This window comes from Heteronotia binoei, chromosome 8 (genome assembly GCF_032191835.1).
Source record: "Heteronotia binoei isolate CCM8104 ecotype False Entrance Well chromosome 8, APGP_CSIRO_Hbin_v1, whole genome shotgun sequence".
Classification (NCBI taxonomy): Eukaryota; Metazoa; Chordata; class Lepidosauria; order Squamata; family Gekkonidae; genus Heteronotia; species Heteronotia binoei.
Window position 1 is genome coordinate 108007026 of NC_083230.1, and position 18161 is coordinate 108025186.

Genomic DNA, 18161 nt, shown 5'->3' on the forward strand with positions numbered 1-18161 from the left:
CTCACAGGGCTGTTTGAATGAATAAAATGGAGGGCATAAACCACTTTGAGGCCATAATGGGAGGGAGGAAAGCATGTAAATATCTAAATGAATAAATAATTTAAAAATCAAGATAGGCTTCCTTGTGGTATAGGCTTTCAGTACTGCAGAATGCTTACAGGGTTGAGTCCTTTCCTCAGGATTTCCCTTCCATGTGGGAAACACATTACAGAAGGGTTGCCAGCTCTTGCTGGGAAAATATCTGGAGATTTGGGGGTAGAGTCTTGGGAGGGTGGGGTTTGGGAAGAGAAGGGACCTCATCTCAGCAGACCACAATGCCATAGAATCCATCCTCCAAAGCAGCTGTTTTCTCCAAAGGAACTGATCTTTATCATCTGGAGATCAGCCTGGGGATCAGTTGAGGGAAAAGCCTTACACTCTAGACTTCTCCTTAAATTTCAGCAGGGCTTTTTTTAAAAGTAGGAACGCACAGGAACACAGTTCCAGCTGGCTTGGCATCAGGGGGTGTGGCCTAATATGCAAATGTTCCTGCTGGGCTTTTCCTACAAAAAAGCCCTGTGTGAGACAATGGTGCCATGAGGAGGTGTGGCCTAATATGCAAATGAGTTCCTTCTGGGCTTTTTCTGCAAAAAAGCCCAGAGTTTTAGGTGTATTTTGGACCATACAATTGATATCCTAGTTGGGCATTTCCATGACAGGACTGTACCACAGCGTCCTGGAATCTGTTCTAATAGAGTAACAAATTTTAGAAAAGTGGTACCTTGCTTTTCTGCCTCCTCCACTTTCTTTATGATTTTTTTTAAAGCGCTCTGATGAAAGGCTGCCGTTGCTTGGAAATTGACTGCTGGGATGGTTCAAATGATGAGCCAGTTGTTTACCATGGACACACGTTAACAAGCAAGATCAGTTTCAAGACAGTCATCCAGGTGATCTACAAGTATGCCTTTTTGGTAAGTCCTTTTGTGATAAATGTGTGAGGTGTTACAAGGGGGATCAGGGCTGCCCTGTCACTAGGTAAACTAGGCAATTGTCTAGGGCGCTGGCCTTCTGGGGCGCTGAACTGGGTGCCTCCACGTGACTCAGTTTTGTACACAGAGCTTAGAGGGAACATTGCCCATGACCCCTGCCCGCCTCTGCATGGACCTCGAGGGTATTCAGAAAGGTGGCTGAATAGAGCTTGCCCTCCCAAATTTGTTATCTCAAGGAGTCTCATCCAAATGCTTGCCAGAGTTGGCCCTGCTCAGCTTCCAAGATCTGACAAGATCAGGCTTGCCTGGGCTATCCAGGTCAGGGAGCAATTTCACGTTTTGTGCTTTTTGTTTTCCACACAATTCATCTGTTTTTGAAAACTGGCTCTCAATGTGTGTGTGGAGGGGGCAGAGGTTAGGCTTGCCTAGGGCGCCGAATACTCTAGGGCCGGCCCTGAGTGGTGTCTTTTTCAAGGCATAGCTGTTCTGATGATTTTCTGTGAAAATTAAATGGAAATGAAGGAGAGTATCATATTTATTTTATATTAAATTAGATTCCCCCCCCTGCTTATGCAGGGCTCAGGGTGGTTCACAGCAATCATAGAGCTGGAAGGAATCACAAGGCATCTAGTGTATCTAGGATTGCCTGCTCTGGGTTGGAAAATACCTGGAGGTTTTGGGGGTGGAGCCTAGGAAGGGCAGGGTTTGGGGGAAGTGGGATATAATGGCTTAGGGTCCACCTTCCAAAGGAGCCATTTTCTCCAGGGGAACTGAGCGCCGTTGCCTGGAGACCAGCTGTAATCCTGGGATATCTCCAGACACAACCAGGAGGCTGGCAACCCTAAGCCCAGCCTCTTGCTACATGTCCATCCACCAGTCTTCTTCAGAATCAGGAAATGCAGACAGCAAGATACAGCAATGCACAGAGCTTTGGACAGGTCAGACCTGGCTTCAAATCCCTGCTCAGTATTGGCATCCGGGCTGGGTAGTGAGTAGCACCCTAGGGCCCAGTGGGAGGAGCTGTAGTGGGTGCAGGGCTGCCCCTAAACTGTCTGGCATTCTAAGCAAGGCTGACTTCTGGCACGCCCCCCTCCTGCACTGATAACATCACTGAGTCAAGTTGGCACCTCCAGAAGACCGGCGCCCTAGGCAATTGCCTAGTTTGCCTAGTGGCAAAGGCGGCCCTGGCTGGGTGGAGTCAGAATGGTAGCAAAGGAAGGTCCACAGAGTCCTCTAGTTGTAGGGCTGCCCTTGGTGGCCGAGCCTGCAATGCCACCTGGAAATGCTTCTGGTTGGGAAGCTCCCAGAAACAGCTTGGGGGAGGGCAGGAGTCAGAAGTTTGCTACAAGAGTGGACAATTGGCCAAAATCCACCCCTCCCCCCCAAAGGGTTGCCAACTGCAGGCAACTGGGAAATCCCTGGAGATTTGAGACTGGCGTCTGAGGAGGGCAGAGTTTAGAGAGGGGAGGGTCCCCAGCCAAATATGATGCCATAGTGTCCATCCTCCAAAGCATCCCCTTTCCCCCCAGGGGGACAGATCTTTGTTGTCTGGAAATCAGTTGTAATTCCAGGAGACCTCCAGGTCCCAACTCTATTAAATGCATGGGATTTTTTTTTTTTTTAAATGGGTTCCAGCCCATTGTAAGAAACCTAATTTTCTAAAGGAACCAACTGGAAAGGAGCTTATGCCTTGCCTTCAGAAGCAACGATTTCAGGGGAGGGCCTCAATTTGTTGGCTAGAATTCTAGAACGTTCTAGAATTGCTTTTTCATCAACGTGTAACACCTAAGCTTTATAGAACAGATGACATCTAGGAGAACATCATACCCAAGGGACTGGGACCTGTCCAATGTTCCCTGTAAAGCCTTGTGAGCTAAAATGTTACTTCGTGAGCTCCTGGCATTAAAGCTGTGAGCTACTGCATAAATTAGTTTGCTCTGGGGCCATTTTTCTTGAGCTAGGACAAAGATGTGTGAGCTGGAGGCTAAAAAACTGTGTGTTAGCTCACACTAACTCAGCTTAGAGGGAACACTGGTCCTGTCTAAAATGCCTGTGAGTGGAAAATGTCACGTGTGGATGTCTGACTCCCTCTGCAGCCTGAAATGATTCCCCTGAAATGGGTTGGAGATAGGCTTCCCAACCCTCCCGCCCTGGCTGGGGACCCCAGGATTTACAGCCTCTTCCCCTGCTCTCCAAAAAAACGGAAGTGGGGAAACGGCGCCAAGGAGCGTGGCGAGCTGCCCCATCTCGGAGGAGCAGCTAAGGTGAACCGGAGAAGAGGCGGCAGCTGCACAGCGGCGTCGCCCGCTCCGCTCCGCCTCTGAGGTGAAATCAGAGAAGGGAAGGGTGGAGGGAAGGAAGACATTTAAAAAGGTGTGCCATCCCTTGAAATGTGATGGCCAAAACTCCCGTTGGGGTTCAGTGATGTCACACCCTTGCTCCTAACTCCACCCAGTGTCTCCTGGCTCCACCCCCAAAGTCTCCTGGCTTCACCCCCAAAGTCCCCAGAGATTTCTTGATTTGGACTTGGCAACCCTAGTTGGAGACCCCCAGGGATAGCTTAGGGGGAGTAATTAGAAGTCTGCCACGGGAGTGGGCAATCAGCAACAATCACCTCCTTACACACACACACACACATACACACACACACACACACAAACATGAAGATTGCCAGCTCCATGCTGGGAAATACTTGGAGATCTGGGGGGGGGGGGCGAGTTTGGGGAGGATAGGTTTTGTGGGGGGGGGGGAGTGACTTCATTGGGGTATAATACCATAAAGCCCACCTTCTAAAGTGGCTATCTTCTCCAGGGCAACTGATCTCTGTCGCTTGGAGATCAGTTAGAATCCCAGGAGATCTCCAGTCACTATCTGGAAATTGGCAGCCATATTCCCCATGTGTGTGTATGTGTGTGTGTATGTGCACATGCAGGGGTGGAATTCTAGCAGGAGCTCCTTTGCATATTAGGCCACTCACTCCTGATGTAGCCAATCCTCCAAGAGCTTACAAAAAAAGCCTTGTAAGCGCTTGGAGGACTGGCTGCATCAGGGGTATGTGGCCTAATATGCAAAGGAACTCCTGCTAGAGTTCCACCCCTGTGTGTGTGTGTGTGTGTGTGGAAATTTTAGAGGGGATCCAACCCATTTTAAGCAGCCTAAGTTTCACAATGAAAATGATGGGGACATTAACCAAATCCAAATCCTTTATATTTGTGTAATTTGGTTTGCAGTCAATTGTGTCTCTGTTAGGATTGCCAAGTCTTCCCTGACCACTAGCGGGAGATGGGGAGGTAGGGTGTTGGATTGCCAGCCTTCAGGCGGGCATACAACAAACAGTAAACAACACGGTATATAGATTGCGCAACCACAAAACGGAAAACACCATGAAAAATTTGACTCCAGAAGGCGAGTAATCACTTCAAAACTCTCATATATTGATACATCTCCACAAATAAAACAGCTCATGCCTATATGGATAAATAGAATGCAATCACAGTTCCTACCACACAGTTGGAACAATCAAACTCCAACCGGAAATATCTCACAGTCTCTGTTCACAAAGGATATACAAGAGTTTTGAAGTGATTACTGGCCTTCATGAGTTGTATATATCACAGTGTTTTCTGTTTTGTGGTTGCTCAGGTGGGGCCTGAAAATCTCCCACTTTTACAATCCATCTCCAGCTGGCAGAGATCAGCTCCCTGGGAGAAAATGGCTGCTTTGAAGGGTGGACTTTATGTCATTGTACCATGCTGAGACTCCTCCCCTTTTCAAACTCTGCCCTCTCCCAGATCCACCCCCCAAATCTCCTGGTATTTTCCAATGCAGACCTGGCAACCCTGCTAAGCTGTCCAGAACCAGGTTGGGAAAATCCTGGAGATTTGGGGATGGAGCTTGGGGAGGACGGGACCATAAAGTCCACTCTCCAAAGCAGGGGTGAACAAATTGTGGCTCAGGAGCCACATGTGGCACTTTCGCACATATTGTGTGGCTCTTGAAGCCCACACTGCCCTGTCGGATGGTTTGGAGAAGGCATTTAAAGTTCAAGTTGCTTTCTTTCCACCTCTCCCTCCCTCCCCATCTTCCTTCCTCCCTCTCTCCCTGTCTTGCAGCTCTCAAACATCTGACATTTGTTCTATGCGGTTCTTATATTAAGCAAGTTTGGCACCCCTGCTCCAAAGCATTCATTTTCTCCTGGGGAACCAAACTCTGTAGTCTGGAGATGAGCTGTAATTCTGGGGGATCTCCAGGTCCCACCTGGAGGCTGGCATCCCTAGAATGTTAGTCTTCTGGGAGGCTGAGTAGAATGTAAAAATATGCTTCCAGTGGTAATAATAACAGTACGACCATCTAGTCGATGAAGTTCCACAGCATTAATTTCTCTTTTTTACAACAGGTAACATCACTTTTTTTATTTTTGGCAATATCCTTTTATTTTAGTTTTGTACACTTCTCATTCATGCACAGTAGTTCTAATAGCTTTGAAAATTGTACTTCCAGGCCTCTGATTATCCCGTTATAGTGTCTTTGGAGAATCACTGCAGCCCCAAACAGCAAGAAATAATGGCAGATTATATGAAAACTATCCTGGGTGACACGCTGGTGACTTCAACTGTTGATGGCACGGTACCGAGTGAATTACCTTCCCCTGAGGTAACAACATTGATTTTTTTTTATTTCTCTTCCCCCCAATGCAAAAAATAACAGGGAAGAAATCTTTGTGGTTGGTTGGTTATATCCTGAGAATTTTGTGATCTCCCCACCTCCCCCCCACTTAAAACATCACTACTCTTCAGTTGATGAAACAGAATTAATCACCCAACTCCTGGAAAGCATTCCTTTCAATCAACAGAGATCCCGTATCCCTGTTGAGAAGACAAGGGTTACTCTATAGTCTGAAGCATAGAGATGGAGCACAGCATATCATCTTTTTAGAACCTTCCACTATACACAGTCATGATTTGTTGCTGCCTTAAGGCTGAGGATAGAAGACCTTATATATATCTGCTATGCGATGTTAATTTTTGCAGTTCAAAATGTGCATTGTGTTAGAAAAGGACCAATGTGGAAACCATGTCTTTTTCAAATTCTTCAGGTGTCTTCTGAGCTCAGCTTCAGCTCCTTTGACAAATTTTCTTTCGAACCATTCTAAAATAGTTCCTTGAAAATGTTTTCCCTGCACACCTACCCAGTCCAAAAAGCAAGAAGAGGAGGGAAACAGTATCGCATCTGAGCTACAGAAGAACCACATATTCTCCCCCACCCCCCAGTGATGGCTACTCTGTTAGCCATAAGAACATAAGAAGAGCCCTGCTGGACCAGACCAGTGGTCCATCTAGTCCAGCCTCCTGTCTCACACAATGTCCAACCACGTTCCTCTGGAGGGCCAACGAGGACATAGAGGCTGATGCCTTCCCGTGATGTTGCTTCCTGGCTCTGGGATTCAGAGGTTTAAATGCCTCTCAATGTGGAGTTTTCCTTCAGTCACTATGACTAGAAGCTGTTGGTAGACTTATCCTCCAAGAATCTCTCATCCACCAGGAATCTGTCTCCTCCCCTTTGAAAGCTGTTTATTCCTGAACCATGACTACATCCTCTGGCAGCAAATTCCACCTTTTCAACACTCTCTGTGTAAAGTAGTATTTCCTTGTGTCCATCCCGAACCTACAGCACATCAGTCTTGTTGGTTGCCCAGAAGTTCTAATCTTTTGGGGGGATGGAGAAAAATTTCCCTTTGCCAACTCTATCCACCCCACGCAGAATTTTATAAACCTCTATCACATCTCCCCTTACTTGTGTCTTTTCTAAATGGAAAAGTCCCAGACTCTTCAGCCTTTCCTCATAGGGAAGGTGCTCTAACCCCCATAACCATCTTGGTTGCCCTGCTGCACTTTCCCCCTGCTCTGCCATGCCACCCTACTTCATGCCCCAGCTATTGCAAACACTATGCAGCACGAGAGAAACTTCCCTGGATCTTTATCCCATGCAGGAGTACTTGGAGGTTATAGTGTTGCCAAACTCCAGGTAGCACCTGGAGATCTCCCGCTATTGCAATTAATATCCAGATGACAAATATCACTTCCCTAGAGGAAATATCTGCTTTGGAGGAAGGGCTCTGTGGCATGGTACCCTGCTGAGGTCCTTCCACTTCCCAAACCCCACCTTCCTCCTCAGGCTTCACCCCCAAAATATTTCCAGGGCTTTTTTTGTAGCAGGAACACATTTGCATATTAGGCCACACACCCCTGGCGTAGCCAATCCTCCCGGAGCTTACAGTAGGCCCTGTGCTAAGAGCCCTGTAAGCTAAAAGGAAAAGGAAAGGTCCGCTGTGCAAGCAGCAGTCGTTTCTGACTCTGGGGTGACGTTGCTTTCACGTTTTCACGGCAGACTTTTTTTTTTGAAGAAGAAGATATTGGATTTATATCCCGCCCTCCACTCCGAAAAGTCTCAGAGCGACTCAGAATCTCCTATACCTTCCTCCCCCACAACAGACACCCTGTGAGGTGGATGGGGCTGAGAGGGCTCTCACAGCAGCTGCCCTTTCAAAGACAACCTCTGCCAGAGCTATGGCTCACCCAAGGCCATGCCAGCAGGTGCAAGTGGAGGAGTGGGGAATCAAACCTGGTTCTCCCAGATAAGAGTCTGCACACTTAACCACTACACCAAACTGGCTCTTTTGGTGCTTTGCCATTGCCTTCCCCAGTCATCTACACTTTTCCCCTAGCAAGCTGGGTACTCATTTTACTGATCTTGGAAGGATGGAAGGCTGAGTCCACCTTGGGCCAACTACCTGAATCCAGCTTCCGCCGGAATCGAACTCAGGTCATGAGCAGAGAGTTCAGACCACAGCACTGCAGTACTGCTGCTTTACCACTCTGCGCCACAGGGCTGCTTGTAAGCTAAAAGCCCTGCACAAATTATTTAAGGAACAACTACAAAGAATTGTGTTCAATATCGCTAAAAAATCATGCAAAAAATACTTATACAATATCAACATAACAAAACAAACAAATAACAAGTATCAAAAGTCCAAAAGGCTCAGTTGTAAACAATGTCCTTGACATGTGGCAAAAAATCTTCCTCCAAGGTATTTTGCTGGCAATATTCCCAGATTGCATATAGTCTGATGTATTGAAAGAGCCCCGTGGCATAGAGTGTTAAAGATGCAGTACTGCAGTCCTAAGCTCTGCTCACGACCTGAGTTCGATCCCCGGTGGAAGCTGGGTTTTCAGGTAGCCGGCTCGAGGTTGACTCAGCCTTCCATCCTTCCAAGGTCAGCAAAATGAGTACCCAGCCTGCTGGGGGGAAAGTGCAGATGACTGGGGAAGGCAATGGCAAATCACCCCGTAAAAAGTCTGCCGTGAAAGCAATGTCACCCCAGAGTTGGGAAGGACTGCTGCTTGCACAGGGGACCTTTCCTTTCCTCCTGATGTATTGAAGCCTCCTGAAATATACAAGGTGATTTCTGGATGTCTTAGCTTATTTCAGAGCGTGCCCATTCGTCAGGCAGTCTTATTCCACTTAAGGACAATTCCAATGGTCTAATTATTCACACTCATGCAATAAATTTCTTTTTTCAGGATCCTGATTAACACCATCTCACAGCCGTGCAGCTTCATAAAATGCAAGCTCGGATAGCTTCCCTCTAGTGAGCACAAATTATTTGGCATGTACTTGGTACATCAGCCACAAATCATTCTGTAACTGCCCACATTGAAGACAGAGTTGCCATGTCACTGTTTTCATTTGAGGCAGCTCAAGCTTCCCCCATGAAGTCCTATAGACTGGACTATATTGCCAGTCTACTAATAACCAGGCGAGGCTTAATCACATTTGCCCGATCAATAAGATGGGATATTTCATATCTCTAACGAAATTTTCTCTCGAATATGGGGTGGGACGGTGTGTGGAGAAAACAGCTCCTTTTGTGTGTGTGTGTGTTGCTGTGGTAACTGCAACGAGCATGGTTCTACACCCGGACCAACATCGCAGGGAAAGCAGGAATGCTGGCCAAGAGGAAGGGATTCTGATTTTAGTGGTTTCCATCCCCCACGTCCTTGTACCGAATCAATTTACAGAGAAATGTATGCATATCCTTTTTTCACCTGGAATCAAGAAGCTCAAACAATGCAGTCAAGATATTATCATTTCCCCAGGAATTTGATTTTATATCTCTAATTTGCCACAATTCAATTTGTTCCCTGCATGCAATTAAAAATAGTATGGTGGAACAGCTGAATGATTAAGTTCTTGCCACAAAAAATAGCTTACAATGCGCTCCTGCACTGGTTTGAAAAACGCACAGTGGCTGGAAGAGCTGGTTTTATCTAATTTCTTGTGATGAGCTTCGGATGTGATGAGGATGAGGATGGAGTCCATGATGCTTTACAGAGAAAAATAGGAAGGAAGGAAGGAAGGAAGGAAGGAAGGAAGGAAGGAAGGAAGGAAGGAAGGAAGGAAGGAAGGAAGGAAGGAAGGAAGGAAGGAAGGAAGGAAGGAAACAAATAAACCTCATAAAAGAGACCTCTGCCACCACAGAAGTTACTACCTAAATTTCAAGAATGAAAGTAGGGTTACCAACCTTCAAGTGGTGGAGGATGGAGATCTCCCTGGGATTACAGCTGAGCTCCAAGCAACAGAGATCAGGTCACCTGGAGAAAATGGTCATTTTGGAATGTGGACTCTATGGCATTATACACTGTTGGCCCCCCCCCACCCCCAATCACCAAGAATACAAAGCATCACTGCCCCAGACAGAGAATTCCATCTATAGCCATTGATGGACCTCTGCTCCATATGTTCATCCAATCCCCTCATGAAGCCATCTATGCATGTAGCTGCCACTACCTCCTGTGGCAATGAATTTCATTGTTACTTCTTATGGTAACAATTCTTGGACAGTAAAATGTGAGTTGGCGGTTAGGGTTGGTTGCAGGTATGGTTGCCTGTCTGTGGGAGTAATAAGGGTTGGGGACCAGCATGCTGGCATCACCCTGGCAAACTGACATCACTTCCAGTTTTTACTGGTGCACCCCATGACATCACTTCCAGTTTTTACTGGTGCACCCCATGACATCACTTACAGTTTTTACTGGTGCACCCCATGACATCATTTACAGTTTTTAACTGGATGCTCTCTCATTTACAACAACTCTATGGAAAAATCATAAAGTGGGAGACCCAGCAAGGATTTTTGAAGGCTAGGGTAAAAACCCTGATTCTTCATTCATTTAATTAAACCTCCTCCAGAAGTAAGGCAACCCCATCTATAAAAAGAAGGGCTATGGCTCAGTGGTAGAGCACCTGCTCGCCATACAGAAGGTGCCAGGTTCAGTCCCCGGCATCCTCAATTAAAGGGGCTCAGGTACTAGCAGAGTTGCCGAATCCTACCTTGGCTTTGGCAGGGGATTTTTGCACCTGATGTGATGACATCACCCAGAAGTGACATCATCACACTGGGCACATCATGCTGATTTAAAGAGAAATGCCTTCTGCAAGCCAGTTAACGGGGTGGTGGGGGCTTCAAGAGTCACACAATATGTGTGAAAGAGCCGCTTGTGGCTCCCAAGCCACAGTTTGGCCACCCTGATTAAGGGTATTTGAAAGAACTCTTTTCCTGGCAGTCACAGAGAGCCCCTAGGACTGAAGGAAAAAGATTCCTGAGCATTTTGAGCAGGAATATTTCTCTAAACGGCTTTAGTCTGAAAAACGGCCATCTTTGATGTTGGCAAAGGACAAAGTGATGTCAGCAAACAACAATTGTTCTAATTTGTGGTCCTTATTTCCAATTTTTTTTTAATTACAGGTGTTAAAATTCAAAATAATTATCAAAAACAAGAAACTTGGGACACTTGAAGAAACACTTGAGCGCATAGGCACAGACTTCCATGGCCAGACCGGGGAATTTGAGGAGGCACAGAGCACGGATGACGACCTCGATGACGAACCTTCCGCCAAGGAGCCCTTGCTTAAAAAGAGGCGGTGGGCTTCAAAAGGTGCAGGTCCCCCTCGGAAGAAACAAAAAGTAAGTATGGCTTTTGGAAAGGGAAGGTTCAGAACCTCATGGATCCTCCTGAATTGAAGAAATCTCCAGGGAAGAAGACCTAAATGTTCCAGGGATTTTCTTCTTTAAATAAGAATTCCTCAGTTCATGATGTGGATTGATACAACTCTTCCATTTACACCCACATGCTGACTGGGTTCGTGACCACAAGCCCCCTTGGTAAATCCGTCAGCCTGACATAGGGTTGCCAAGCCCAATTCAAGAAATATCTGGGGACTTTGGGGGTGGAGCCAGGTTGTGACAAGCATAAAAGAAATCCAAACGGAGTTCTGGTCATCACATTTAAAATGACCACACACTTTTTAAATGCCTTCCCTCCATTGGAAATAATGACGGATAGTGGTACCTTTTTTTTGTGGCTCATAGAATTGGACCCCCTGGTCCAATCTTTTTGAAACTTGGCAGGTATTTTGAGGAGTGGCACCAGATGCTATGCTGCAAATTTGGTGCATCTATCTCGAAAAATAGTCCACCCAGAGCCCCAGATACCCGCAGATCAATTCTCAGTTATACCCTATGGGAATCGGTCTCCATGTTGGTACAACAAAATTTGGAAGTATTTTATTTATTATAAGTTAGCTTATGGTTGTTACTATTCTGTGTTATCGTTATCCTATGAGGAAAAAAATCATAATTCCTTGGTTCCCAGGAATCACTTTCTTAACAGGAAATCCTGCCGTGTAACATGATGTATGTACCACTCACTGATTTATTTTTAAGAACTTTTTTTTAAAGTCAGAATTTATTTACAGACACTTGCTATTGTAAGCATGATAATTTGGTAATATTTTTCTTTTTGTTTGTTAAAATTGACAGTAATAACAATTATACTGTTTATTAATGGCTATTACACTGCTGTAATCTGATAAAACTCAATAAAAATTATAAATTTGAAAGGGAATCAGTCTCCATAGGGAATAATGGAGTGCCCAGCAGCCATTTCCCTCCCCCCTGCTTTCTGATGACCCTGAAGTGGGGGGAGTGTCAGACATTGGAACTTCAAACAAGAACGAATCATTTTGTTTCAAAATTAATCCATTTATTTGAGAACTAGTGGTCTGGGATAGAAGCAGGTTGAGTTTGATACATTCCAAGGTTATCCTTGGGGTTTTGTAGAATACACATAAGCATAACAATAGAACCATTCTCACACCCAGAGAGACAGTTGTCTGTTACCATACCCCCTTATCTCATTCCCAGGAAGGTTCCCTGCTGGTTACCTTGAAGCATACCATCTTCAAAGGCTCAAGGCGCCTGTGATTGCCAAGTGAGAAATTCCTCCCATGGGATTTTACAACTGTCCCTCTCTGTTTGAAATGCACATCTTTATTTTCAGGGTTAGTATTAGCAAACAAAATGGCGTTAGTTAGGTCAAGAGAACTCATCTAAGCAAGGCACATTCTAAGGCAAGTTACAATGTCTGACAGGGAGGGCCTCCAAACCGGGGGATCCCCTGCAGCCACCTGGGGATTGGCAACCCTAGTCTGCCAAGTTAGAACAGTGGCGGTGACAGAACCGGGGCTTTGGAAGATGGAGACAGTCCTTTCTCCTTGGAAATCTCATCCCTGAGCATCTATAGAAGGCCTTGTCCCTCTTGATGTTTCACTAGGGTTGAAGGCTTTTAAAAATTCCTTCTAACATCGGGTGAAAATGGGGGCTGTTTTGTAAATGGGGTGGAGCTGCTGGAGTGCCTGTCACTGTGACTCTTCTACCAGTGGATTTTTGTTGTGAAAATATCATCTTGGAACTTCCAGCTGCTCAAAAACAGATATGTCACATATGACTTACATTAGTAATAGTATAGTGTAGTGCAGGGGTAGCCAATGGTAGCTCTCCAGATGTTTTTCTGCCTACAGCTCCCATCAGCCCCAGCCATTGGCCATGCTGGCTGGGGCTGATGGGAGTTGTAGGCAAAAAAAAATCTGGAGAGTTACCATTGGCCACCCCTGGTGTAGGGAAAGGAAACTTGCTCAATGTAAGAGTTTAAGAACATAAGAACATAGAACAAACGTCAGATGAGAGCTGCAAGACATGAACATCAGATGTTTGAGAGTGGGCAGAAGGAGGAAGGCAAATAGATGGAGAAAGAGGAGGGAGGAAGAGGTGGAAAGAAAGCAACTCAAATGCATTCTACAAGCCCCCAGCTGGCTTGGCTTGGAGAAGTGATTTATAAAGACAAATGCCTTCTCCAAGCTGGCTGATGGGGGCGGGTGGGTGCTTTGAGAGCCACATCATATGTGTGAAAGAGCCACATGTGGTTCCCAAGCCACAGTTTGACCATCCCTGGTGTAGGGGTTAAGTGTTGGACTAGAATCTGGGAGACCCAGGTTCGAATCCTCACGTATGCCATGGAAGCTCACTGGGTCATCACAGGCCAATCACTTGCTCAGCCTAACTAATTTCAAAGGGTTGTTGTGAGGATAAAATGGAGGAGAAGAGAATGATGTGTTTTTGGTATTGATGTTTAAAGCCTTACGTGGTCTGGGACCAACATACTTGAGGGACCGCCTTTCCCCATATATGCCCCAGAGGTCGTTGCGATCGGCTATGCAACACCTCCTGATCATCCCTGGCCTAAAGGACGTCCAACTTGCCTCAACCAGGGCCAGGGCCTTTTCAGCCTGTTGGAATCAGCTCCCTATGGAGATCTGGGCCCTACCTGAGCTACTCCCATTATGTAAGGCCTGTAAAATGGAGCTATTCCTCCTGTCTTATGGCTGAGGCAGTGGGCGTCCTATTCCAGCTATTATTCAATCAGTTGACCTCCCTTGTGGTGACATTGTGTTATACTGCAGTGCTATCCTGTTATTACGACCATCTTTTAATCTGGGCCTATAATTGCCTATCATGTACGATGTGCCCTTCCCGCCTGTGGTGCACGTATTTATTGTTTCAATGTTTTTACTTGTTTAAGAACATAAGAACATAAGAGAAGCCATGTTAGATCAGGCCAATGGCCCATCCAGTCCAACACTCTGTGTCACACAGTGGCAAATTTATTTATTTATTTATTTATACACACACACACACTGTGGCTAATAGCCACTGATGGACCTCTGCTCCATATTTTTATCTAAACCCCTCTTGAAGGTGGCTATGCTTGTGGCCGCCACCACCTCCTGTGGCAGTGAATTCCACATGTAAATCACCCTTTGGGTGAAGTACTTCCTTTTATCCGTTTTAACCTGTCTGCTCAGCAATTTCATCGAATGCCCATGAGTTCTTGTATTGTGAGAAAGGGAGAAAAGTTTAATTTTAATGTATGGTTTTAACTCTGAACTGTAGGTTTTATTGTTGTTTGCATGCTGTGATCTGCCCTGGGCCCACTCGCGGGAAAGGGTGGAATATAAGCGTACTAAAATAAAATAAATAAATAATGTAAGCTGGTTTGAGTCCCAATTAGGGCGAAAGGAGAGGTGTGAATGAGACAAACAAACAAATAATGTAGTTCTGTGTCAGTATTCTGTTTCACTTTCTGTCTTTCCTTTATTTATTGTTTTATTTGTTGGATTTATATCCCGCCTTACCGCAAGTGGGCCCAGAAGTTAACATTATAAGTTAATAAACATTAAAACCAGTTAATACAATAGATGCTTTAAAACAATTAAAAGATGGTGAAATATACATTGCATTACAGTATAACCCCATGAGCTGGACAGGTGGTAACGGTAGCAATACTCCCTCTAAGCTGTGGAGTCTTGTGAACAAAAATTCATGAGTTTTACTGGCATTAAAGTTGTGAGCTTCTGCATAAATTAGTTTGCTCTGGGGCCATTTTTCCTGAGCTAAGACTAAAATGTGTGAGCCGGAGGCTAAAAAATTATGAGCTAGCTCACACTAACTCAGCTTAGAGGGAACACTGAACAAGAGTTACAACAAAGTTAATAATACCAGTACTCCGCATGGGCAGATGAACAGGGCAGTTTTAGCAGGGTGGGCAAATGATTGTTTGTTCGTCACCTCAACCAAAGGCCTGGAGAGCTCCGCTTTTATAGTTCCTACAAAACTCTAATAGGTTCTGCAGGGCCCTGATCCTAGGTGGGAGCTTGTTTCACCATCTAGGGGCCAGGACAGGAAAGGCCCTGTCCCTGGTTGAGGCTAAGTGGATGTCCTTTGGGTCAAGGATAACTAGTAGATGTTGATCAGTGGAATGCAAAGCTCTCCAGGGAGTATACCAATCAACTACCAACCAACTCCTGAGGTTTGATACCAATGGGCACCCTTGCAACATAAGAACATAAGAGAAGATATGTTGGATCAGGGCAATGGCCCATCCAGTCCAACACTCTGTATCACACAGTGGCCAAAAAAACAAAACAAACAAACATATGCCATCAGGAGGTCCATCAGTGGGGCCAGGACATTAGAAGCCCTCACACTGTTGCCCCTCCCAAGCACCAAGAATACAGAGCATCACTTGCCCCAGACAGAGAGTTCTATCAATACACTGTGGCTAATAGTCACTGATGGACCTCTGATCCAGGGAAAGTGTTCCAACACTTTAATCATTCTAGTTGCCCTTTTCTGGACTTTTTCCAATGCGGTGACCAGAATTGTACACCGTATTCCAAATGAGACCGCACCATCGATTTATACAGGGGCATTATGATATAATGGCTGATTTGTTTTCAGTTCCCTTCCTAATAATTCCCAGCATGGCGTTGACCTTTTTTATTGCAGTCACACACTGTCTCGACATTTTCAGTGAGTTATCTACCACGACCCCAAGATCTCTTAGTCTCCCTCCAGTTCACACCCCATCAACTTGTATTTCTAGTTAGGATTTTTGGCCCCAATGTGCATTACTTTGCACTTGGCCACGTTGAACCTAATTTGCCATGTTGACACCTGCTCACCCAGCCTCAACAGATCCCTGCACATGTTCATTTGAATTAAGCCAACCCAAAATCATGGTGACTATCATCTCCAGTGGGGGGGAACTTTGGGCCTTTTATCAAAGGAGATTATGGTGATGATGAAGGACAATTTTTGTTTGCCTAAAGTCAGTGACCAGTTGCTCCTCTAATGTTGTATAAGAGTAGAGTACCCATGCATTAATGTATGCCTGTGTCAGGGCATTCCCTCCATTTCTAAGTTCCTTATCTCTATGTAAAATGTTGTCGAACAAAGAGTAACTATTTTACATTTGACAAGCGGCATAGAGTGCTCTCCTGTTTGAAGCAAATCAATAAATACATTTTGCGCTGCACAGAATGAAGTTCTTGCGATGGTTTCCCGAGAAGGTTACTTTCTGTCCTTTCCCTACATTTCTTCATGATTTCAGGACACGTCAACGTATTATTCTTCATTAAAATTGCTTGGACTCAAATTCTAGCTGAGCATGTTTGTCTTAGCCGGTAGATGTGACACAGAAGGAGATGGAGCAAGAATAAATATATTTCATTCCTTTCTTGACTGCATCGGCTGAAGAGTTATGCGCGGCTCAGGAGCTGCAATGCGCCTGCCCGTACATAGGATCTTGTTGGCTTCTTAGACTAGCCTTTGCATTCTGATTCATGGTACCTTAACTTACATCAAAAGGATTGCCAGCGAGTGCCCGCTCAGTCTTTCCCTTTAAATATTTCATACTGTAATCAAGCATCTGAGCACAATTTAAGTTACAAATGAAACTTTTTGTAGAGCTTAAACAGGCATAATAACTGCTGCAACCCACAGTAAGCCGCTGTAAGCACAGGCCAAATCTTTTCCTCCCATCTATTTCCTGTTTCCTATCCTTCCATATTACTACTTGTCATGCAGCAGGCTTCTACTGGCTGCCACCTGTCTGGTAAAAAGTCTGCATGGGAGGGCCCAGAGCACCCAACCACCCCTCTATCTTCCTTTTAGAAAACCTTTGAACTGTGACCAAAGAGACATGAGGACATATACATATGAACATATGAAGCTGCCTTATACTGAATCAGACTGTCAGTCCATCAAAGTCAGTATTGTCTACTCAGACTGGCAGCAGCTCTCCAGGGGCTCAAGCTGAGGTTTTTCATGTCCATTTGTCTGGACCCTTTTTAGTTGGAGATGCTGGGGATTGAACCTGAGATCTTCTGCTTACCAAGCAGATGCCCTACCACAGAGCCACTGTCCCTCCCCACAGTGTAACAGTTTATTTACAGTGCTCAAATAGTAAGTGGGTAATAAAATCTTTTATGCAGCAGTGAAATTTATAAACAGGAAAGGTTGGTGCGAAAAGGAAAGGAAAGGAAAAGAAAAGCCTCAAAGCAATTTTCTAAACATTGCGCTCCCTAATACCAAAAATTCACCCCTTGGGCAAGGAATCTCTTCAGCTGCCTTCTCTCCTGCAGCCTTTTTGTAGAGAGAACAAACTTCCTTTCCAGCCAGGCCTATTTATACTTTCCTCCCAAGTCCCATCCCCCTTGGGCTAGTTTTCCCTCCAAAACTTCTTCACTCAATCAGAGGAACAGGAGGGATCCTGGGAGATGTAGCCCTCTGTATCTACTCTTAGGCAGGCTTCTCCCTGCCCTCTAGCCCACACTAGGCCTCAGATCATGACACTATTGTAGGGCTGCCAAGCCCCTGGTCCAGGGAGGGGTTTTTTCCTGCCCTAGAGGTTTCCAACCTGTAGACCCGCATTGGACCAGTGTGGGGGGGGAACCTCCTCCGTTGTCGCCGGTGCGATGGTATCACCCAGAAGTGATGTTATCACGCCGGCAACATCGCTCACCGGCCACTCTAGGCATTTCCAGGAAAACTCTATGGTTTTCCCAGATGCTCTAGCTATTTGGGAGGGAAAACTCTATGATACAATAGAGCGATAATTGAACCTTATGAGCATTCCAGATTGGTTGGATACATGGATGCCAACTGTGCAGAAGAATTGTGCAATTACAGATCGACCAGTGGATACTTGTTCTTCTACAGAAATGTAGAATGGACTAGCAGAAAACAGACCATAGTGGCACAATCTACAGCAGAAGCTGTGTCAGCAGCCAGTGCCTGCAGTGAACTTGAATGGATTTTTCATCTGCGGAAAGACTTCAAGATAAAAGAACCCGTACCTATTATAATGTTTGAAGATAATCAAGCGTGTATTGCTATATGTAAAAGGAAAAGTAGAACAGCCAGAAGTAGATCTATTGGTGTTAAATGTGAGCTAG

The 18161-nt window shown here is 45.5% G+C and overlaps 1 protein-coding gene across 1 annotated transcript in view; it reads left to right on the forward strand.

Annotated features, from left to right (window-relative positions):
* The window catches only part of LOC132575758 (1-phosphatidylinositol 4,5-bisphosphate phosphodiesterase zeta-1-like), a 181763-nt gene that overhangs the window by 109122 nt on the left and 54480 nt on the right, over positions 1-18161 (forward strand). The window contains exons 9-11 of the mRNA XM_060244448.1: positions 806-950; positions 5469-5621; positions 10774-10992. Coding sequence (XP_060100431.1) covers positions 806-950; positions 5469-5621; positions 10774-10992 — 517 coding nt within the window. The remainder of the gene's footprint in view (positions 1-805; positions 951-5468; positions 5622-10773; positions 10993-18161) is intronic.